Source organism: Hyperoodon ampullatus, assembly GCF_949752795.1.
Source record: "Hyperoodon ampullatus genome assembly, chromosome: 2".
NCBI lineage: Eukaryota > Metazoa > Chordata > Mammalia > Artiodactyla > Ziphiidae > Hyperoodon > Hyperoodon ampullatus.
In genome coordinates this window covers 83,330,022-83,355,246 of record NC_136915.1, presented here as the reverse complement: position 1 = coordinate 83,355,246, position 25,225 = coordinate 83,330,022, and the positions used below count along the sequence as shown (strand labels likewise).

The 25,225-nt window shown below is 36.0% G+C and overlaps 1 protein-coding gene and 1 pseudogene across 2 annotated transcripts in view; both read right to left on the bottom strand.

Annotated features, from left to right (window-relative positions):
* CCDC18 (coiled-coil domain containing 18) overlaps window positions 1-25,225 on the bottom strand; it is a 99,961-nt gene that overhangs the window by 4,077 nt on the left and 70,659 nt on the right. The window contains exons 19-26 of the mRNA XM_079698481.1: window positions 22,641-22,783; window positions 19,571-19,734; window positions 19,138-19,351; window positions 13,245-13,344; window positions 9,097-9,213; window positions 7,740-7,883; window positions 5,934-6,137; window positions 2,897-3,034 (exon numbers count right to left, since the gene is read on the bottom strand). Of these exons, the coding sequence (XP_079554607.1) occupies window positions 2,897-3,034; window positions 5,934-6,137; window positions 7,740-7,883; window positions 9,097-9,213; window positions 13,245-13,344; window positions 19,138-19,351; window positions 19,571-19,734; window positions 22,641-22,783 (1,224 nt within the window). The remainder of the gene's footprint in view (window positions 1-2,896; window positions 3,035-5,933; window positions 6,138-7,739; window positions 7,884-9,096; window positions 9,214-13,244; window positions 13,345-19,137; window positions 19,352-19,570; window positions 19,735-22,640; window positions 22,784-25,225) is intronic.
* On the bottom strand, window positions 429-1,386 carry LOC307049105 (archaemetzincin-2-like; annotated as a pseudogene). The gene has a single exon. The product of its transcript is annotated as an archaemetzincin-2-like (transcript).

The window sequence follows — 25,225 nt, the reverse complement described above, 5'->3', positions numbered from 1 at the left end:
TCATTCTCAAAAGTATTTCCTTTTAGATAAAAGAGATGGTCAACATACTTATAGATTAAATCAAATTGGCCGTGAGTTGATAATTACTGAAGTTGAACAATATATAGGAAGATTTATATCATTCTACTTTTGAGTATGTTTAAAATTTTCCATAATAAAGTTCAAAAAAATCTCATTTTCACTGAAAAAAAATCAGGAGTTTTGCAATTAAATGACTTGTCTGACAACTCTGAAACCTGTATTTTAAAAATTACAGTTAAAAATTATTGATCCCCTTTCCTATTACTTTAATGACATATTCTCTCATTTTTATATTCAACCAACATACACACTTTAAAAATATCTTTGTTAAGAAAAACAACAAAAAACCTATATATGTATTTTTTAACCTGTAAGTATTTATTTTAATTACTCCTATTTGAAGGTCCTTATTTTTGGAAAATAGCAAGGCATTTTATTATCCACTCTTTCCATTCCTTAAAGGCTTCTACAGGTTTTGGCAAGTTCACATTATTCTCATGACTATGTTTTGGAGGGAGGTGTGTCAGCAGATTCATCTTCAATCCACCTCACCAGCGCTTTGTACCCTTCCACAGTGCTACAACCAATAGCATGCTGTAACTTGTGTAAACAGATAGGGTAAAGGTTTAGGGGGCACTGGTCAGCTTTTTCCAAATCTTTGGAACTTTGTATTAGATGTTCAAGCCACTGGCAGCGTTAAAGTCCAAATATATGTCCAATCTCATGGGTTAAAGTCTTATAGGATCAAAGTGACAAAACACTAGTCATTTCAGGAATGTAATAGTTATCAAAAATTGAATAGTCGTTTGAAGGTGTTCTCTGCAGCTTCTTTACCTTGCCTTCATAAGATAAACAATAAAAAAACCCGCCATACCTGACAAGGCTGAATATCCCCATACCATCTGTTAAAGAGGCCTGTCCAAAGGCAAAATTCCAGGGAATCTCTTGGGTAAAGCTCAATCAATGTTATTCCCACAACACAGAAGGCATCTTTAGGTTTCTAATTTTTTAGAACTTAGGGTGTGCCCTGCATGATTTGTAGGTTTTGTATATTATCACTGACTCTAAAAGAACACCTTGCAGAGACAGGAACTGGTTCTAGGAGCTTTACTGTCAAGCTACAGAAAAATGCTTCACAGTAGCCCTTGAGTCATTTAATATATTCTTCACTGATAACTCTGGTGTTTCCTAGAGATCCAATGCACTGTATATAAATACTGCATTTCTTTGGAGAGGGTGTCTTTCTGTAAGGATCACTGAAAAACTTTTCAGAAGTCTTGGGGAGCCTCAGGATGGGAGGTATCCAATCTGATCACGAATGCAAGATGGGTCCAAAGGTATCACCGTCTGGCTGGAAGCCTTCATTTATCAAAAGCTGTTCCACCAGCATCTAACTTTTACTGTGACACAAGTGCTGGGTTCTTAAGATGAGAGCTGTTTTTAGTGTCTGTTTAGAGTGCCATACTGTTTGCATAATGAAAGGTCTCTTCCATTCACATCGTGTTCCTATGTAGAGCTTTCATTTTTCTGTTTGAATGGGTTAAACAGCTGTTTCACCACGAGGCTTAAAAGGACCAGCATGTCTGGGGCCTGACTGGAAAAGCATTGTGCTGGTTGCCTTCGTCCCCGACAGGCCTCCAAGACACCAGTTGCAGCCCCTGTGCGAGTGTCCACATTAGGTGTTTTTATATGATGCATATAAAATATTAATACCAGATATTAAATAGCAATACTAGAACCAATTTTTACAATTCATTTTATGTACTATCTGCTTATAAATAATTTCAGGATGCTTATAAAACTAAAAGTAAAAAGTTGGATGATTAAAATAAAAGCAGAAATTCAGACCACGTAATAACAGCATACTGAGTAGTTCCTGGCAAATACTTGAGATGGACCAATTATTACTGATGGTCACTAAGTTGACCAGCTAATATCAAATAATTATGCTGAACTCATCAGCATTCACATTTGTCTCTAAAGACCAAAGGTTGTAATCTCTTGGCCTGAGGACTGGATTCAGCAAATGTGTTTTGTTTGGCAGACAATGTTTTCAAAGAGATTTGACTCTAAATGCATTTAAACAAGACATGGTGACCACAAACCCAACTTATCCCTCACAAAGATGTTACCAAACTCCCTAGAAATGAGTTTAATATAAATGTATTTGCAACCATTGCCATATGGAAAAAGGCTTTATTAGAACTTCATAAGTAATTTATTCAGATCTTAAACATAAATTCTGGATATCTTCAAATATAGTTTTTAAAAAGACATGAAATGTTATTCTAATGGGTGACACTGCCCATTTCTAAAAAGGCTCAGGACACATGGATAGATAAAAAGTATTGTACTGCCTCTCTAACTTACTATCAGAGCAAATGTTGAAAATTACAACACATTAACAGATCTACATCACATGAAACGGCTTATATTGGTTATTAAATACCTCCAGTTAGTTTTGGCAAGCACTATTTTATAACCAATGATACAATGATAATGATGTGCCAGGCTCTGGTGTAAGAACTTTAACTAACACTAATTCATTTAATCCTCAACACAGTTTTATGAAATAGATAGCATTATTATATCCATTTTAGTTAAAGATGTTAAGTTAGTTGCCCAAGGTTACATAAGTGTCAAGTAATGAGCTGAGATTTAGAACCAGGATGCCTGGCTAAAGAATTCAAGCTCTTAACCCCACAGAATATTAGTTCACTGGATATGAAGCGAAAGTTATATGTTTAGGATACCAGAAATGGAAGACTACATGTATTACTCTATAATGAACATTTAAGAGCTAGACTTATACTTTGTTCAGATAGATCAACACACTTTAGCAGGGGGTAATAGAACAAATTAAATTTTTATTTACCTCTAGATGATAAGCTTCTTTGACAGATTCTACTTCTGCTGACAATTTCTTGATTTCTGCTTGCATTCTTGCTTCTAACTGAGCTTCACGTACTTGAGAAGTCCTCAGTTCTTCAGCTAAATGTTTTCCATGAGCTTCCTTAAAATGACATATTAAGTAAAGGTTACATTACTTGTTTATTTGGTTATTATAGCTAAACAACTCAGCACATTTATAGAAGTATCTTAATCTTTTATAATACTATATACTCATACACAGTTACCATATTAAATGTACACTTTAAAAATGTATTAATCTAGATTTTAATCTAGATGTTTAAGAGAGTACTAATGGGAAAGTATCAGTATATTGTTTGTTATCATAATATAATAGAAGTTCACTAACCAATGTGTTTTGTAAAATAAACTAATAACCACAGAACACTGAACTTTGGCAGATAATAGTCTGCTCTTAGGTATGGGTATGCATTTTTGCTCACCAGATGTGCTGTTTGCTTATCTACAGTCAGTTGTGTATTTATCCAGACCTATTTATGCTAGTTGTGTTTGTGACTACAATTATGTAATTTTATTATACATTATGAACATTGATGAAATATGCATGTAAAAGGGATGTTTTTATAAACTAAGTTATATGCGTTGAGAAAATTCAATGAGTGAGTCACAAACATTTGCTACCCAATTAGAACCAGTCAGGATAGTTGTAAAATATTGTGTGAAATCCCATAAAAAATATAAGAGATGCTATCCTCTGATTGATTCACAAATGTCTTTCAATTCTTTTTCCATTTTAAGAAACCAAAATTGGAAACTATAGATGATGGAATATGAGCATGGTTTATGCAAGAAAGACTAGGTGGAATTTTAATCAAGTGATCCTACCATACACCAAAAACCAAGATTTGGTCCCACATTAAAAGATTAACGCATGAATGTAAACTTAGATTTTTGGGTTAAAATATAATACTTAAAGTGTCATTTTTTAAAAATAAATGTATTTTGTTTATTTATTATTTTTGGCTGGATTGGGTCTTTGTTGCTGCGCAGGCTTTCTCTAGTTGCAGCGAGCAGGGGCTACTCTTCGTTGTGGTGCGTGGGCTTCTCACTGTGGTGGCTTCTCTTGTTGTGGAGCACGGGCTCTAGTCACGCAGGCTTCAGGAGTTGAGGCACGGGGGCTCAGTAGTTGTGGCGCACGGGCCTAGTTGCTCTGCAGCATGTGGGATCTTCCTGGACCAGGGCTCGAACCCGTGTTCCCTGCGTTGGCAGGCGGATTCCTAACCACTGTGCCACCAGGGAAGCCCTAAAGTGTCATTTAAAAATTATTTATTTATTTATTTATTTATTTATCTTTGGTTGCGTTGGGGCTGCATTGGGTCTTCGTTTTTGCACACGGGCTGTCTTTAGCTGCATCAAGTGCGGGCTACTCTTGGTTGCAGTGCACATGTTTCTCATTGTGGTGGCTTTTCTTGTTGCGGAGCACTGGCTCTAGGTGCATGGGCTTCAGTAGTTGTGGCACATGGGCTTCAGTAGTTGTGGCTTGCAGGCTCTAGAGAGCAGGCTCAGTAGTTGTGACGCACGTGCTTAGTTGCTCCGCACCATGTGGGATCTTCCAGGACCAGGGCTCGAACCCATGTCCCCTGCATTGGCAGGCAGATTCTTAACCACTGCGCCACCAGGGAAGGCCTAAAATGTCATTTTTAATAATTCCGCACTTTCACTTACTTATTTGATTAAATGAGCTTAATTTATCAGATAAAATCAATTATACTACATTTAGATACTATTGATAAGGACAGAAATGAGATAAAAGTCGACAGCCTCCCTTTTCCTAGTAGACTCCCATGTGCCCGACATTCTAGTAAAACTTCCCTGTATATTTTTTATTAGTCTAACCACCCAGAAATGTGAATAAAAATGTCATTAGGTTAACCAAGGCTAAATGTAAAAACATTTTTACTCAATTCCCATACTGAATTAGTAACCATAATAGAAAGCAGAAAAATCACAAGAACTTTTCTAGAATACCAATAAATACATTTTTCTCGAAGTCTAAGTAATTAACTCACATATATCAATCTAAATATTTTTAAGCCAAGTTGTTAACTTTCTATCTAATACTAGGGAAATACAATCTATATTAGTGCTCTTGCTATTTAAAAGCCCTTTTCCTCCCCAAGGGTTCTGGACTGCAGGTTTCTAACAGTTATAAATTTAGATAGTCAGTTTTCATATATGAATGGCTACAAATGTAAAAAGTTTTTACTAAAAAAGACTTATTAAAGACTTCCCTGGTGGTCCAGTGGTAAAGAATCTGCCTTACAGTGCAGGGGACGCGGGTTCGATTCCTGGTCAGGGAACTAAGAGCCCACATGCCACGGGGCAACTAAGCCAGTGTGCCACAATTACTGAGCTCGCGTGCCTCAACTAGAGCCCGCGTGCTGCAAGCTACAGAACCCAGGCGCCCTGGAGCCCAAGCGCCACAACTACAGAGCCCACGCGCCCTGGAGCCTGCACACAACTAGAGAGAAGCCCATGCGCCGCAACGAAGAGCCTGTGTGCTGCAATGAAAGATCCCACATGCCTCAATGAAGTTCCCGCGTGCTGCAACTAAGACACAATGCAACCAAAAATAAATTAAATAAAATAAATAAATAATAAATAAATCTTAAAAAAAAGATTTATTAGATTTATTTTTTTGTTTGAGTGATAGCTCAAATTCACTTGAAAGTCTGAAAGTGCTTTATAACTCATTTTATTGAAAACTAATTAGTTTGACTAATACTCAGTTCTGAGAGACGTCCAAGTTACACCACAATGCTGTGCTAAATATAACAGTTTTTTAAAAAATTTGGGTAAAATACACATAACATAAAATTTACCACCTTAACCATTTTTAAGTGTAAAATTTGGTGGCATTAAATACATTCATATTGTTGTGGAACACAATTAACTTTTGTAAGAACTATATTCTATAGTCGAAAAAGTAAATGTTAGAACTTTTAGTATTTTCAGTAAGGTAAAATTAGAATAGGGATTACTTTCTCTTTAGAGAGTTGCTTTATTTCCTCCAGTTCACTTGACAGCTTTTCTACTTCTCTCTGTGCTTGGACTTGTTGACGACGAGCCTCCACCAATTCTGTATGAGAGTTCTGCATCTGCTCCCGAGTTAGCCTCAATTCTTGCTCCAAATCTATGGCCTCCTTGTACTGAGTTGCAATGTACTGTTCCTGCTCTTTCATAACCTGAAATGCACAAGATATTTGTAGGTTTCAAAATAAAATGATACAGATAACCTATTCTTACTCTGATTTCTCTTTTAATAAATGACTTACCCCCTCCCAACTAAACCTCTATATAATTTAACATATGAATATTATCCACTGTGAAACTGACATTCAGAAAATGTTTTCTTCTTTTTTAATGATAAAAAAATGACAGAAGTACTGTAATAAATCTGGGACTCACTGGTATATTTTACATGACTTTAATATGCAAGCTGCATAATCCTTTAACATTATGATGCAACATCACAGAATATATAATAATATAAAGAGAAGAAAGACATTAATATTTGACTATCCATGTCAAAGATGGAGAATATACTGGCATGAATAATCAAAACCTACCATTAATCTACACAGCTTGGTTAAGGATGATCTTATTCTCTGCAAAAGGGAAATTTGTTATTGGGACTACTACTCCCTCTGAAAAACTTTTACATTCCTCAGTTAAATCCCCAGTAAAGTATTATTTCTTAGAGAAAAAAAAATCAGTAAGAAGTAAATTAGTTCTAAATTGGCTCAGTGAGGTAGATTAGATGGTAGATAATGACGCTTGACTTTAGGGCTGATAAGAAGGAAAGAAAGCAGTACAAATCACTAGGACCCTAATGTCTAGAATGGGGGCCTAAGGTCCAACTGTGTTGTATATCAGTATAAATCTCAAGTAAATATTTTTAGCCAGCCCTTGTTAGGGAACATGAAATGATTGAGCCAGTAACCTTTTTTTTTTCTCACTGGGGCCCAAACTTGGTCTCAGAGACCCTGCTTAATTTATGTATTGATATATAATCCAACAAATATTTATTCATGCTTACTATGTGATACGTACTATTCTAGGTGTTGAGGATAAAGGAGTGAACAGAGGAGACAAAGTGGCTACCCTTGTGGAGTTTATATTCAACTGGAAGAGACAGATAATCAATTAATCAAACACAATAAAGAGCTATATATTGATATTAAGTTTTCAAGTTGAGTATAGTATTTAAAAACAAATAAAAGTTACATCCATGAGAGCTCTTAGAAGCAAATTCACTTTTTAAAAAAGGCAAGTGGGTGGAATGAGTTCAGTAGTCAACACACATGCAAACTGATGATATGAAGTCATCAAACTTTATCTGGCAACTCAATGTACTTGGCCTCAATAAAATACAACTATCTGTTAATTTATTCTCTGGATAGAGTCCCTCAAGAACAAAGGAGTGCATCCTATTAATAGCTGATCTTCAGTTCTATCACATAGTAGGTTCTCAATTAAAACATACATATATTTATTGACCAAGTGAGCATATATCATGGATTTACTATGTGCGAGATATCATGCGAATGCCTATAAGGAATATAAAGACAAATAAGATGATAACCTCACCTATAATTAGAACATCAGAATAAAGTAATTAATAAGGTAAGGAAAATAATAGGTATCTGGCACAAATAATTAGCCTAAAAATACTTATGGCACAGTTTCTGTGCATACTAAATACCAATCACATATTAAAACCAATCAGTTTAAAACATAAAGATTTATATCAATCTTGTTTCTTAGGAGAAAAATAATTTGCTTACACTTTCCATTTCTTTCATCTTTTCTTGTGTTCGTACAGTTTCTTTTTTCAGTTGACTTATCTCCTGTTCATTTTGTAGTGTTATAAACTCTTTTTCTCGAAGCTGTTCTTTGGCATTTTGCAATTTTTCATTCAAACCTTCTATCTGAATTTTAAACAGAGCAATGTTAATGTAACTAAAGAAAAATAATTCTTCAGTCATAACTGCAATCCAAGTAAGTCAGGTTTTACACATGTATATCTAAAATAGCAAAAATTTAAAAATGTTTTTCTTTTTTCTTAATTTTAGAAGAGAGTGAGTTTATTAGAACAAAGAGCCAAAAATGTGTTTTTCTTAAGACAACCATAACTTTGACATAAGCATCAGAATTCTTGTGCCTAATAAAATGCTTATATGTATACCTAAAATAAAACTAAAAGAGATGAAAGTCTCAATCACATTTGTATAAGAAAGGAAAATAAAGGTACGTTAAAACAACACACATTACATGGCCTTCAAAATAATTTTACAGGTAATTATCTGCATGAGGTAAAAAATACAATTAGTGAAAACAAACTCCCCTTCTTTACTATGTTCCTTCCTTAGAGGCAACCACAGTTAACAGAATTACTTGCAAATCCTTCCAGAGATATTTTATACATATTTAGATATGCACACATTATAATAAATATGTGAACCCATTGACATACAAAAAAAATACATTCAAAATAACATTAAAAGGGTAAGTACCAGAAGCTGGGGAGTCAGAGAAAAGGAGAAATGTTGGTAGAAGGGTACAAAGTTTCCGTTAGGCAGGATGAATAAATTCTGGAGATACAATGTATGGCACAGTGAATGACTGTAATTAGTAATACTATGTTGTATACTTGATGTGTTCTCATAAAAAAAAAAGTAACTATATGAGGTTGTAGATATGTTAATTAGTTTGATTACTGTAATTATTTCATAATGTGTATGTACATTAAAACATCATGTTGTACATCTTAAATATATGCCATTTTTTGTCAATTATACCTCAATAAAGCTGGGGAAAAAAATTGAGAAGAAAGTGAATATAATGTAGGATGTACAAGATAATTAAAATTATGCAGTATTGGGAATTCCCTGGCAGTCCTGTGGTTAGGACTCCATGCTCTCACTGCCAAGGGTCTAGGTTCAATCCCTGGTTGGGGAACTAAGATCCCACAAGCTACACAGCGCAGTGAAAAACAATAAATAAATAAATAAATAAGTAAAATAATGCAGTATTTTTATTGTTTGTATTCTATTAAAAGCTGTATTATGTGAATAACAGATGCTTACAGTTAAGGAGTTATTTTTTTAAACAATTTAAAACACGTAATTTTTAATAATTTACCTGTTTGTTGCTTTCTTTAAGTTCCAATTCTGATTTCTCCAGAGTACCCTCTAATTTAATTATTTTCTGTTCCATTTCTCCCCTGTACTGATGAACAGTCATATCCAAATGTGTAACCTAAGTACAAAATCAACATTAAGCTGTCACTCAATTTTATTCTAACATGGAAAACTGTGTGCTTGGAATATGATTTAGAATTGTTTATAGTGGGTATAACTAAAGAATAAATGCATCTCAATTAAATTATTAAAAAGAATGAGACAGGGGCTTCCCTGGTGGCGCAGTGGTTGAGAGTCCGCCTGCTGATGCAGGGGCCATGGGTTTGTGCCCCGGTCTGGGAGGATCCCACATGCCACGGAGCAGCTGGGCCCGTGGGCCATGGCTGCTGAGCCTGCGCGTCCGGAGCCTGTGCTCCGCAACAGGAGAGGCCACGACAGTGAGAGGCCCGTGTAGCGCAAAAAAAAAAAAAAAAAAGAATGAGACAAATAATCATTGCTTAATAATACTGGATCTAGAGCCCGATATATGATTATGTTCACATAAGTGACAAATAAAATGATTCAAACTTCATTTTATGCTTGATAAAAGCTTCTAGGGCTTCCCTGGTGGTGCAGTGGTTAAGAATTTGCTTGCCAATACAGGGGACATGGGTTCTATCCCTGGTCCGGGAAGATCCCACATGCCGCGGAGCAACTAAGCCTGTGCACCACAACTACTGAGCCTGCACTCTAGAGCCCGCATGCCAAAACTACTGAATCCACGTGCTGTAACTACTGAAGCCCGCGCACCTAGAGCCCATGCTCCACAACAAAGAGAAGCAACCGCAATGTGAAGCCCGCACACTGCAACCAAGAGTAGCTCCTGCTCGCCACAACTAGAGAAAGCCCGCACACAGCAATAAAGACCCAATGCAGCCCAAAAAAATCAATAAAATTTAAGAAAAAAAAAAGCTGCTAAATAACAATGCAACATGAAAATTGTGGGATGCAGCAAAAGCACTGCTTGGAGGAACATCTAAAGCATTGAATGCATATATTAGAAAAGAAGAAAGGCCTAAAATGAATCATCTAAGCTTCTACCTTGGGTAACTAGAAAAGGAAGAGCAAATTAAATCCAAACTAAGCAGAAGAAAAAAATAATAAAAGAGCAGAAATCAGTGAAATTAAAATTGGGAAATCAACAGAGAAAATCAACAAAGCCAAAAGCTGGTTCCTTGAAAAGATCAATAATATAAATAAGTCTCCAGCCAGACTAACTTAAAAAAAGAAAAAAAAAAGATAGAGGATATAAATTGCTAATATGAGAAACGAAAGAGGAGATATTACTACAAATCTCAAGGATATTAAAAGGATAATAGAGAAATATTACAAATAACTCTCTGTCCATGAATTTAATAAAACTAGATGAAATAGACGAGTTACTCGAAAGGCACAATCTGCCAAAACTCACACAAAAAGAAAGAGACAATCTGAACAAGCCTATATCTATTAAAGAAATTCAATCAATGATTAATAATTTTCCAAAACAGAAAGCACCAGACTCAGATGGATTCATTGCTGAATTCTACCAAACATTTAAGGAAGAAATTATACTAATTCTCTATACTCTCACTTAGTAGATAGAAGCAGAAGAAATACTCATTCTCTGAGGCCAGCATTACCCTGATACCAAAACCAGACAGAGACATTATAAAGAAAGAAAACTACAGACCAGTATCTTTCATGGACATAGATATAAAAATTCTCAATAAAATATTATTGAATCATACCCAACGATGTATAAAAAGAACTATACACCACAACAAGCAGGATTTTTTCTAGGTATGAAAGGCTTTTTCAACATTTGAAAATTAATTAATGTAACTGATCACATCAATAGGCTAAAGAAGAAAATCACATGATCATATTAATAGATGCAGAAAAAACATTTGACAAAATCCAACATCTATTCATGATAAAAACTCTTGGTAAACTAGGAATAGAGAGTAACTGCCTCAACTTGATAAAGAATATCTACAAAAAACCAACAGCTAACATCACACTTAACAGTGAGCAACTCAAAGTTTTCCCATTAAGATCAGATACAAGGCAAAGATATTCCATCGTACCACTTCTTTTCAACATTGTACAGGATGTCCTAGCTAATGCAGTAAGACAAGAAAAGGAAATAAAAGGTATACAGGTTGGGAAGGAAGACATAAAACTGTCTTTGTTTGCAGATGACATGATGACTTAGGTAGAAAATCCAAAGGATTTGACAAAAAAATTCCTGGAACTAATAAGTGATTATAGCAGGGTTGCAGGATACAAGATTAATACACAAAAATCAATTGCTTTCCCATGTACCAGCAATGAACAAGAGAAATTTGAAGTTAAAAACAAAATTATCATTTATATTAGCATTCTCCAAAATGAAATAGTTATAAATCTAACAAAACGTATTCAAGATCTATATATGGAAAACTATAAAACTCCAATGAAAGAAATCAAAGAATTATATAAATGGAGAGAGAGTTCATGTTCATGGATAGGAAGACTTAATATTGTCAAGATGTCAGTTCTTCCCAACTTGATGTATAGATTCAAGGCAATGCCAATCAAAATCCCAGCAAGTTATTTTGTGGATATCAACAAACTGGTTCTAAAGTTTATAGGGAGAGGCAAAAAACCCAGAAGGGCCAACACAATTTTGAAAGAGAACAAAGTTGGAAAACTGACATTACCCAACTTCAAGACTTACTAAAAAGGTACAGTAATCAAGACAGTGTGGTACTGATGAAAGAATAGGTGAATAAATCAATAGAACAGAAGAGACCAGAAACAAACCCATGTAAATATAGTCGACTGATCTTTGACAAAGGAGCAAAGGCAATACAAGATGTCCTTCAATAGGTGAATGGATAAATAAACCATAATATATCCAGGCAATGGAATACTATTCCATGCTAAAAAGAAATAAGCTTTGAAAAGACACGGAGGAAACTTAAATGCATATTACTAAGTGAAAGAAGTCAATCTGAAAAGGTTACATACAATACAATATGATTCCAACTGTATGACATTCTGGAAAAGGCAAAACTAGAGAGATAGAAAAAAGATCGGTGGTTGCCAGGGTTGGGATAAGAGGGAGAGGGATGAATAGGTGGGGCACAGAGGATTTTTAGGGCAGTGAAAATATTCTGAATGATACCATAATGATGGATAGCTGTCCAAACTCCTAGAACGTATAACACAAAAGTAAACTGTAATGTAAACTATGGACTTTGGGTGATTATGAAGTGTCAATGTATCAATAGGTTCGTCAGCTTTAACAAATGTACCATTCTGGCAGGGAATGTTGATAATGGGGAAGGCTGTGCATCTGTGGGGGTGGGGGGTTTACAGGAAATCTCTCTACCTGCTGCTCAATTTGGCTGTGAACCTAAAACTCCTCTAAATAATAAAGTCTTTTAAAAAAGATGCTGCTAAATAATGCCTTCTGAATATTTTTGTTCCTCCAATAAATACTAGCTGAGCAAGTAACTCCTTTAATCCCATTTTCTTCTGATATACAGTATTATAAGAGATCAAAAGGTTCAGATACTAAGCTAAACTTCATTCCCCAAAATCCACCTGCTATAAAAATAGCAAGATAAAGAGAGACGACATATTTCTAATTTAAAAAATATTTATGTGCACAGAAAAAAGAAATAGCTATAAAGGGACTTCCCTGGTGGCACAGTGGTTAAGAATCTGCCTGCCAATGCAGGGGACACGGGTTCGAGCCCTGGTCTGGGAAGATCCCACATGCTGCGCAGCGACTAAGCCCACGAGCCACAACTACTGAGCCTGCACTCTAGAGCCCGCAAGCCACAACTACTGAGCCCATGCACCACGACTGAAGCCCGCACGCCTAGAGCCCGTGTTCCGCAACAAGAGAAGCCACCTCAATAAGAAGCGCACACACAGCAATGAAGAGTAGAGAAAGCCCACTCATAGCAACAAAGACCTAACACACCAAAATAAATAAATGAATTTTTTAAAAAGCTATAAAAATGTTTATTTTACCAAAAAGAGGGGACCTCTGAAACCTTGTGTGATTGTATTTTAACAGAAAATTTCATTAAAATATAGTTTAAAAAATATATATATATAGTTAAGAAAACCAACTTGAGCTGCTCTTTGCTTTAGCTCCCAATTTCTCTCCTCAAGTGCCTGATCCATTTCAAGGAGTTCTTGCTTTTTGTCTTCAATCTCCATCTTGCATTCCCTGCAATTTATCAAAGTGAAAAAGATATAAGCAAATAAATAGGAATATTATAGTTTCAAAAAAATTAAACCAAGTGGGTTACCTTTCCTGTAAGTTAAAAGTGATAGGATATATTCAACTATTTCAGATTGAGAGCTCACATTAAAGGAATAATGTATAAAGAAAATGACTGATATCAATGCAACTACTTTAACAGAGTATTCTAAAAAGGCAAAAGTTAACTCAGATTCTACCATTGGAGACAATTTAAGCTAAATGTTAAAAGCACGACCAGGGAATAAGATTGAATCAGTATAAGAATTTAAAAAATAAATCTATATTTTTTCATCTATAGATCAAAGGAGTGTTTGAAAGTCTTTTATATATAATAGCTGTGAGTTCACTATAACTGAACGAGGCATTTATCTCATGATTGCTGTCCCTGATATCTAAAGCTCAGTAAACGACCACTGTATTTCTTATGGGAATTTTTTTTAACATCTTTATTGGAGTATAATTGTTTTACAATGGTGTGTTAGTTTCTGCTTTATAACAAAGTGAATCAGTTATACATATACATACGTTCCCATATCTCTTCCCTCTTGCGTCTCCCTCCCTCCCACCCTCCCTATCCCATCCCTCTAGGTGGTCACAAACCACCGAGCTGATCTCTCTGTGCTATGCGGCTGCTTCCCACTAGCTATCTATTTTACGTTTGGTAGTGTATATATGTCCATGCCACTCTCTCACTTTGTCACAGCTTACCCTTCCCCCTCCCCATATCCTCAAGTCCATTTTCCAGTAGGTCTGTCTTTATTCCCGTCTTGCCCCTATGTTCTTCATGACCTTTTTTTCCCCCCTTAGATTCCATATATATGTGTTAGCATATGGCATTTGTTTTTCTCTTTCTCACTTACTTCACTCTGTATGACAGACTCTAGGTCCGTCCACCTCACTACAAATAACTCAATTTTGTTTCTTTTTATGGCTGAGTAATATTCCATTGTATATATGTGCCACATCTTCTTTACCCATTCATGTGTTGATGGACACTTAGGTTGCTTCCATGTCCTGGTTATTGTAAATAGAGCTGCAATGAACATTTTGGTACATGACTCTTTTTGAATGATGGTTTTCTCAGGGTATATGCCCAGTAGTGGGATTGCTGGGTCGCATGGTAGTTCTATTTTTAGTTTTTTAAGGAACCTCCATACTGTTCTCCATAGTGGCTGTATCAATCTACATTCCCACCAACAGTGCAAGAGGGTTCCCTTTTCTCCACACCTACTCCAGCATTTATTGTTTACAGATTTTTTTATAGTGTTTATTCATTTTTACTTGTTGACAGTTTGCTTTATTTATTTATTTATTTATTTATTTATGGCTGTGTTGGGTCTTCGTTTCGTGCAAGGGCTCTCTCCAGTTGCGGCAAGCGGGGGCCACTCCTCATCGCGGTGCGCGGGCCTCTCACTATCACGGCCTCTCCTGTTGTGGAGCACAGGCTCCAGACGCGCAGGCTCAGCAGCCACGGCTCACGGGCCCAGCTGCTACGCGGCATGTGGGATCCTCCCAGACCAGTGCTCGAACCCGTGTCCCTTGCATTGGCAGGCAGACTCCCAACCACTGCGCCACCAGGGAAGCCCTGTTTACAGATTTTTTGATGATGGCCATTCTGACCCGTGTGAGATGATATCTCACTGTAATTTTGATTTGCATTTCTCTAATGATTAATGATGTTGAGCATTCTTTCATGTGTTTGCTGGCAATCTGTATATCTTCTTTGGAGAAATGTCTATTTAGGTCTTCTGCCCATTTTTGGATTGGGTTTTTTTTTTTTTTTTTTTGATATTGAGCTGCATGAGCTGCTTGTAAATTTTGGAGATTAATCCTTTGTCAGTTGCTTCATTTGCAAATATTTTCTCCCATTCTGAACATTGTCTTTTTGTCTTGTTTATGGTTTCCTTTGCTGTGCAAAAGCTTTTAAGTTTCATTAGGTCCCATCTGCTTATTTTTGTTTTTATCTCCATTTCTTTAGGAGGTGTGTCAAAAAGGATCTTGCTGTGATTTATGTCATAGAGTGTTCTGCCTATGTTTTCTTCTAAGAGTTTGATAGCGTCTGGCCTTACCATTTAGGTCTTTAATCCATTTTGAGTTTATTTTTGTGTATGGTGTTAGAGAGTGTTCTAATTTCATACTTTTACATGTATCTGTCCAGTTTTCCCAGCACCACTTACTGAAGAGGCTGTCTTTTCTCCACTGTATATTCTTCCCTCCTTTATCAAAGATAAGGTGACCATATGTGCGTGGGTTTATCTCTGGCTTTCTCAGATTCTACTATTGGAGACAATTTAAGCTAAATGTTAAAAGCACTACCAGGGAATAAGACTGAATCAGTATAAGAATTTAAAAAATATATCTATATTTTTTCATCTATAGATCAAAGGAGTGTTTGAAAGTCTTTTATATATAATAGCTGTGCGTTCACTATAATTGAATGAGGCATTTATCTCATGATTGATGTCCCTGATATCCAAAGCTCAGTAAACGACCACTGTATTTCTTATGGGAATTTTACTCAAAATGACACCTTACATTTAGTGAAGTATTGAAGTCTAATATAGAAATATTTTATATGTATTTTTTATAAATTCTAGCCCTCTTAAAACACTAACTTATGAATAATTTTATATTATAAAAATGCTTAAAATGACACAATTTTAATATTTATATCACTCTGAAGCCTCTGATCAGAGAATTTTAATTTCGAACTCTAAGTTCTGATATCACAAAGGATGAAAATGTTGTTGATCTTGAATCTTCATACGATTTTCCAACCTTAAATATGAAACAATATAATAAAGGTACTGACTTTAAAAAGCAGATTCTGAACTTCTTTAATGAGCTGTTTACTGTTCTCCTAAAAGCCTGAAGAGTTCATACAAGGCTAAACTTATATTCTAAAAGTAATATGAAATGAATTCTAAAGATAACTCTAATTGCTGTCTATATGAATAGCCGCACTTCCAAAATTCAGCTACTAGCTAGAATTTTAAGTTTTGTTTTACTTCTTTTATCCATTCATTCCCTTAATCATTTAGCAAATATTTATTGGATGTTTCTTATATATCAAGGTTCTATGTACTGTGGAATTAATAGTCAACAGGATAGATGTTGTTCATCACATAAAGCTTACATTCTACTAGGTCAAGAGATGGACTATAAATAATAAACAACTCAACACGAAAAATATAATATAAAGTGCTATGTTAGAACATTAAATACAGTGATGAGATCGTGACTGGGAAGCTATGTTAGAGTAAGTGGTAAGGGAAGGGCCCTTTGAGGTAATGTGAACAGTATGAAGAAGCTGGCCATACAACCATTATTTCAGGCCAAAGAAACAGCTATGGCAAAAGTCCTAAGGTGGGAAAAAACTTGGTAAACTTTAAGTACAATAAAAAAGCCAGGAGCAAGCAGAACAATATGAAATGAGGCCAGAGAAGTAGGCAGGAACCTTGGGCTTTGTATTACAGGAAAAGGAGCTTGTATTTTTTTTTCAGTTGTGGTAAAATACATATAAGATTTACCATTTTAACCACTTTAAAGTGTACAGTGCAGTTACACTAAGTACATTCACAATGTTGTGTAACCATTACCACTATTTCCAGTACTTTTTCATCATTCTGAATGGAAACCCCATATCCATTAGCAGTTTTTTTCCATTCTCCCTTCTCCCAGTCCCTGGCAACAATTAATCTGCTTTCTATCTCTATGGATTTGCTAATTCTGGATATTTCATATAAATGGAATTATGCAACATATATGTGGCTTCTTTCATTTAGCAAATTATTTTCAAGGTTCATCCATGTTGTAGCATGTTTCAGTACTCTATTCCTTTTCATGGCTTATTATTATTCCTTGAATGGATACACCACACTGTGTTTATCCATTCACAACTATCAGTGTCCAGCTGGGTCGTTTCCACTTATTGGCTATTGGGAATAGCCATACTATGAACATTTGTGCAAAAGTTTTGTTTGAACACCTGTTTTCAATTCTTTTGGGTACTTACCTAGGAGTGGAATTACTGAGTTATATGGTTAATGTATGTTTAAGTTATTGAGGAACTGCCACACTGTTTTCCACAGAGGCTGTAACCATTTTAATTTACCATTGTTATTTTCTGCTTGGATTTTTTTTTTTTTTTTTTTTGCAGTACGCGGGCCTCTCACTGTTATGGCCTCTCTCGTTGGGGAGTACAGGCTCCGGATGTGCAGGCTCAGTGGCCATGGCTCACAGGCCCAGCCGCTCCGCAGCATGTGGGATCCTCCCAGACCGGGGCACGAACCCATGTCCCCTGCATCGGCAGGCAGACTCTCAACCACTGCACCACCAGGGAAGCCTGTGTTTGTTTTTATTATGGCCATCTTAGTGGGATTGAAGTGGTATCTCATTGTGGTTTTGATTTACATTTCCCAAGGAGCTTGGTTATTATTCTGAATCTTTTGGGAAGCCATTAGAAGATTAAGTAGGGAAGCAATATGATCTGATTTATGTTTTGAATCATAAACTTAAGTCAATTCTGTGGAGAATGAATTGTGGGGAAGGTCAAGGATTTAAGCTGGTAGACCAGGTGGGAAGCCACAGCAACAGACCGGGTGAGAGATGATGATGGCTTGTGCTAAGGTGGTAGTAGAAAAAATAAGAAATCAATAGATTTCAGAATATGTTTTAGAAATAAATTTGACATGACTTGCTAATAGACTGGATGAAAAAAGGGAGGGAAAGAGATAAAAATAATCTTATAGATTTTTGGTTTAAGCAACTGCATAATGATGAGATGGAGGAAGGGCAAGGTTATGAGTAAAAAAAACGAATTGTTTTAGCCACGTTTAAGATGCCTCTTTAAAATACGTCAGTGGAGATAACAAGTAGGTCATTAGATATAAGTCTGGAGTTTGGAGAAGAGGTCTTTCTAGAGATATGGGTTTGGAAGTCTCTGACACATAGTATTTAAAGCTATGTGAAATTTACCAAGAATGAGTTTGTGGGTAGAAAAGAGAAGGGGTCCTGCTCTGAACCACAGGTTACAATATCTAAGATTCTGGGTCACCTTGCTACTCTCTATCCTGGTCTTTCATTACACGTTTCACATCCTGGTCTGTTTTCCTTTTCAGAATCCATTTCCCACCCTTTGGCTCCAGTCTGGCTCTCCACCCCTACTCATCACAGATGTGTACTGGAACAGCATTTTATGCTATTGCTGCTAATCTAAGAACCCAGATTTTACAGTTGGACAGACTTGTGTTTCACTCCCATCTCTGGACCCTACTATCTGACTTTGGGCATTTTACTTAATTTTCTCAAGCCTCAGTTTTCTCAAGTGTAAAAACGTGATAATAAGCAACTTATAGGTTTGTTGAAAAGAAATGACTGAGATCATATATGAAGTCCCTGCCATAGTCCTGGCACAAAATTAGGGCTTAACACAAAGAACATTGTTATTGTTAATATTATTTTTCTATTAATCACTGCTGTATGCTGGTCCAATCATTTTTTACCACTATGGGATACAGGAGGGCCAATGTAAAATGGTCCAAAGAACAGGATGGAAGTATTAGCCAACTGCAACAGCTATATTAGTGAGATGGAGCATGGGATGAACTGCCTAGGATGAGACAGAGTGAACTAAAGGCAGTTGAGAAGTTTGGACATCTAGAATTCAACAACAAACTCTATAGTATGACCCAAGGACTAAGGGTAATAAAGTGAAATACCTGTAACTGTGATATCATTTTTTAGTATTTAACTCACCTAAGTTCAGCTGTGAGATCCTTTATAGTAGTGTATTTTTCCTCTAATGATAACTGAGCCTTCTGTAGAACATCTCTCAATTCCTGGAGTTGTCTTAAAGTACTCTTTAATTCTCCATGAGAATTTTGTAGTTCAGTCTCTAGTACTTCCCGTTTCTGCAAGGCTTCTGTTAGTTCAGTTGCAGTGTGGTGCTGTAACTTTTCTAACTCCTTCACTGTTAAAAGCAGAGAATAATTTTAGAATTATATATATATAAACTATTTGTTATTCAGAAATTTGTAAGCAATTATAATTAAGAATATCCAATTTTATTCATCTATAATAGGCAAAATACCACTGACTGTCCCTTCCCTGTCATCTCAAATTCTCACTTTATTCCATTTCTTCAAATATACAAATGCAGGCAGCTAAGCTGAGCTAACCTGTTGCTTACCAGCGTTTGTTTTCTTATCTAGTTCTGTCTTTGTCTGTTCTAGTATCATGTCTAACTGAGAGAGATGCATTGCTTTATTTTCTCCATCTTGTTTTAGGTGCTTTATTTCTTTTTCCATTTTATACAGTTCTTCTTTGTAGTGATCCATCTCAAGTTTTACTTGCCTAGTTAAAAACAAAAAAATAAAATAAATAATAATTTGGAAACTTAAAAATCAACTAACTTATCTCTGACTGAACAAAGTCTGCAAGTTATATAAAGACAAATATCAGCACAATGTCTAGTCCTCGTGGGATGAATTGGGAGATTGGGATTGACATATATACACTAATATGTATAAAATGGATAACTAATAAAAACCTGCTGTATAAAAAAAAAGTCTAGTCAGAATCTTAAATCACCTATTATATTGTTAAAAATGCTCCAACTAATAGATTGTAATTCTGTACCAATTTCATGCCACTAAACACAACTATATGATGTGTTTACCTAGTACACTACCTGGCACACAAAAGGTGCTCAATGAATTTGTTTTCTTTCTATTTGGAGATATTTTAATTTTTTTTTAAGATTTTTTTTGATGTGGACCATTTTTAAAGTCTTTATTGAATTTGTTACAATATTGCTTCTGTTTTATGTTTTGGCTTTTTGGCCACGAGGCATGTGGGATCTTAGCTCCGTGACAAGGGATGAACCCGCACTCCCTGCACTGGAAGGTGAGGTCTTAACCACTGGACCACCAGGGAAGTCCCTGAGATATTTTAATTTTAAAACAGATCCAAGGAGATATATAACAGATATATTTCAACTCTAAACCCTTTTGTGAGAGAAAAACAGCTTTATAAATTATAGTTTCACAAGTGAAAGAAGCAATAGTTGGAACAGAGAAAAACCCTGCTTCATGAAGAGAAGATCTTGGAACTAGGATATCTTTCTTATGAAGTTTATTCATCTAGTTAATAAGCTTCCTACTAGTAATTAGAACTTATTTTACCCACTGAATGTGCCTATTAGCTATAATTAAGAAGAGTTTTTGTCTAGAAGTCAAAGGGTGGGAGTAAGAAAAGAAAGAAGCAGTTATTTCAATTTTCTTAGTGAAACAAAAGCAAGATCAACAGTGAGAGCAAGGATTGGGGATGGGTTGTTAGAGTTTTGAAAGAAAAGGCAAAAGTGTAAAAGAGTCCTCTACAAGAGTAAGTAACATTGTGATTGCCAGACAGACAGCATTAAGAAAATGCCTAAGGTTTTGAAGTTATGGGTATAAAGCAAGACTGGTCAGTGTGGTTATATTTTTCTCCAGCCTCTGTAAAGATGCAAGCATGAATTAGTCTGAGTTGGATTTTTAGTTCTGTGTACCACAAAGTAAGAGAGAGGTAAAGGAGTTGTGGGTTTATGTAAATCAGTGATTTTAATGATTAATTAGAATTTAAGCTAGGTAAAGAGAGGAGAAAGGGCATTAGGGAATGAGACAGTGGTAGAACTGATAGATCAGAGGTCCTAGTTACATCAAAGAATTGTTGAATTGGGGGTATTAAAGGGAATGAGGTAATAATATAGAGGTAGATGCATAGTATTCAGATTATGTTGAAAAAATGGAGATATCAGAAATGATAAGATCTAGGATAAATCATGTGAGTGAGTGGCTGAGGATCAGCTAGATAGATGTATATTGAAATCCCCAAGAATAAAGACAGGAGTAGTGTTGGAGAGAGCTATGTAAGTCAGGTGGCCTGTAGGTGTCAGCAACAACGAGGGATGATATGATCTGATGACATGAGGTTCATGGTGTATGTCATACTGTTCCACATCTCAACCCTGTGGTATAAGAACTATGGGGAAAAGTTTTTACTTTAGAGAGCTGCAGGGGAAGAAGCAATGTCCTCAGGGGACAGTCACATTTCTGTTACAGCAAGAGAAAAGAAGAGATAGAGAATATAGGGAATGTCTCTCAGGATGGACTGTGAATTCCAGAGGATAAAGTGAAAATCTTTCACAAGTTCAGATGCGGTGGGAAAAGGGAAGAAAATACATGAGGAGGTTTTTGGGACTTAGTAAGAGAGATGAGGGTAAATCTAACGCCTGGAAATCTGATGCTTCTGTGGCATCTGGCACAAGCAAAGATAAAGTTACAATGTTGATTAGTCTCTGTGGAATTAAGGTACACACTGGTGGTGAGGCTGTGTTACTGGATAGACAACTACCAATGGCAGAAAGAAGGTCTGAAGAACTGTGGTCTTAGTCTTAAACATAGGATATCTTCTTGACCCCACTGAGAGAGTTGAGGATATCTGGGGAATCAAGTTGCTACTCAAAGCACAAAGGACCTACATTTATTCCTGTCAGAGGGGGAGAGGGAGTCTGAGGATGTTGTGGTTTAAGTTCAAATGCATAAGTTAACTCTAATTCCTGTTGGTAGAATGGTGGGCTAATTAAGAGTTTATTATTAATTATGTCAACTCTTGTCGACAAAGTATAAGAGGTCTGGGGAAGCTAGGTATAACTTTCAGCTAATAGTTCCCTTTCTTGACCAATTAACTATTGATTTCTTAGCACAGCCCAGCCACATTAAATCAGGATCTTTAGAGGTAGGACCTAGGCATCAGTACTTTTTAAAGCTCCTTGAGTGATTTTAATGTTCAGTCAATGTTGAGACCACTGTTTTCTTCTATTAATTTACTCCCTCCCATAAACAATTAGAATCCATGAAAAGTTCCTCTATATGAGTACATCTTTGCCTGCCACTTTCACAATTCAATTTAATAAAACAGCTGCTGAGTGCCTAAGAGGTACAAGGAACTATGCTGATTGTTGTGGGAGGACCCTTAGATTAAACCATATATTATCTTGGCCTTAAGGAACTACAATATAGTAGGAGAGCAAAGGATATTAACTTATGATACTAAAAGGCATGAGGGATATGAAGGAGGTGCAAACAATGCTATAGGAACACACACCGTAAAGAAATTAATTCCTCAAGCAAACACTTCACTGAACATTATCTGATAGTGAAACTCAAATATGACTGATGTTAAAGCAGGAAGACAAATATAAACTAACATATTCATTTTACCTGGCAGTACCAGTAAGTTCAATAACATTTTGCCTTTTTAAATCTGCTTCATATGTGGCTGCTTCACATTTTTCCTCCATTTTTCTCAACTTTTCAGCTGAAATTTCCCTTTGTTTCTGAAGCTCTTGTTCAAGTTTTGATACCTTGTAAAGCAATTTTCAGTTAAGTATTTAAAATTCAAACACAGTTCAACATTTTTCAGAAGAAAAATATTTATATAAATTTGTAGCCTAGCCTATCAGTTTCAAGATGTTATTACAAAAATCAAAGTATAGACCAAGAAACGTTTTGAAAATATGAAAGCAAAACAATTTTTAATAAGAAAGATATTTCATTCACATACATATTTATAGAAGTGACCACATCATAACACTAAAATAGGACTTAAAAGAATTGTACAGAATAATGGTAAATGTTCCTCTTTTCATCATCCTCATCTGAAATGTTCTTTCTTCTCTTGTCAAACTATGTTTCTTTCCTTCTTCACAAATTGGCTCATACTAATTCCTAGAATTCCCATCTGCCCTCAAACTTTACAACTTGCATTTGCTTTTATTCATTCCTCTTTCTGTTTTACTACATTGCAGGAGGTATTCTTCCTCCTATATAAGTCAAACTGCTTCATAAGCATTCTGGATTCAACTCCTATCCACTTTTTAAGGAACCTCATACTACTACCTCTACTCTCTGCTGTATCTTCAATCTCTTTCTTCTGGTTTCTTTATATTAGCATTTAAACATGTTCAAGACCTCCCTATCATAAAAAACTTTCCTCCACACCTCTACCTCCTTCAAACTACCACCATTTCTTTCCTCCTCTTTATAGCCCAACTTCTCAGATTTTTTTCTATGCTTGTTGCATCATTTTTCTCATTTTCTCATTCATTCCTCAACCCATAGCAATCTAGGCACTGTATAGAAACTACACTGTGTCACCAATGGCTTCCATGCAGCTAATTCCAATGGACATTTCTCAACCCTCAATTTACTTGACACTGACTGCAGCAGCCCATGACACCAATTATAATCCCTTAAGTCATGAAATACTTACTTTGGCTTCCAGGTACTGTATCCTTCAGAGCTCTGTCAAAGTCAGTCATATCACCCCTCATTCTATGTTCTCTCCCTAGTTAACCTCAGCCACTTCATTTTTTTTTTTCAATTTTTTTTTTGGCTGTGTTGGGTCTTCATTGCTGCACGCAGCCTTTCTCTAATGGCAGCGAGCGGGGGTTACTCTTCGTTGCAGTGCTCGGGCTTCTCATTGCAGTGGCTTCTCTTGTTGTGGAGCACGGGCTTTAGGTGTGTGGGTTTCAGTAGTTGCAGCACGTGGGCTCAGTAGTTGCAGCAGTGGGCCCTAGAGAACACGGGCTTCAGTAGTTGCGGCACGTGGCATCCATAGTTGCGGTGCGCAGGCTCTAGGGCACATAGGCATCAGCAGTTGTGGCTTGCGGGCTCTAGAGCACAGGATCGGTAGTTGTGGCGCACGGACTTAGTTGCTCTGTGGAATGTGGGATCTTCCCATAACAGGGATCGAAGCCATGTCCCCTGCATTGGCAGGTGGATTCTTAACCACTGTGACACCAGCGAAGTCCCACTTCATATTTTCAATGAACATTTACATGACTGTGATCTCAAAGTTAATATCTGGCTAATGACTTTGATATCCTCCCTACTGTTCTAAAACCTCTCATTGAAGAACTAAGTACAGATTATAAGTCATTAATATCCACACCCCCAACTTAAGTTCCAAATATAAAATTAAAATAGTACCCAGGTAAAAAGGGAAGGGAACCATGGAAAATCTACCCATTCTGTGTTTGATTAAATGGCACACTCATAAGCAGAAAGAATCTAAAGATAACAATCTGAATAAATCCAACATGGAACCTGTGCATAGTGGAACATGAATAAAAAGTAGAAAAAATATATGCTGGAAAATTTATTCCAAATACTGAAGGAATTTTTAGATAAAAACTTCTTTAGATCCTCAAAGAAGTTAGAGAAGACATAAAATCTCTTAAAACAAAGATCATGAAGAAATAAAATAACCAAATGAAAAATACAAAGGAATTGATAGACTTAAGGAAAAAAAAAACTCAGAAGAAAACTGTAAGACCATTATAGAAATGAAAACAATTTCAGAAAGAACAAGAATTATAATCAATCTTACAAAAACTGGAGTCAGTGACAAGGGATTTAGAAAGTGGGAATCAAATAACAGATGAAATGAAGAAATGTCTCAGGATGAAGCTGTACAACAGGCATAGCAAACAGTAGGTCTAGACTTGAACAAAAGGGATGGAGAGCCACAGGACAGATGTCTCTAAAAAAGAAAATACAGAATACCTGCCTGATATATTTGAATGTGCAGAGAAGAGATTCTTTATTTCCACTGGAGAGGCTGAGGATGAAGTTAGAATACACAGATTAAAAAGTCATACAAATGACAAAAAGTGAGGTGTGGTGAGGTTACTGGGAACTATCATTTTCTAATTTATACTTTTCTGTAAAGTGTGATGAGAGGAAAACAAAACAAAAAATGTGAAATATCTGTCAGAATAATTCAGATGAATTTGGTAATGAAT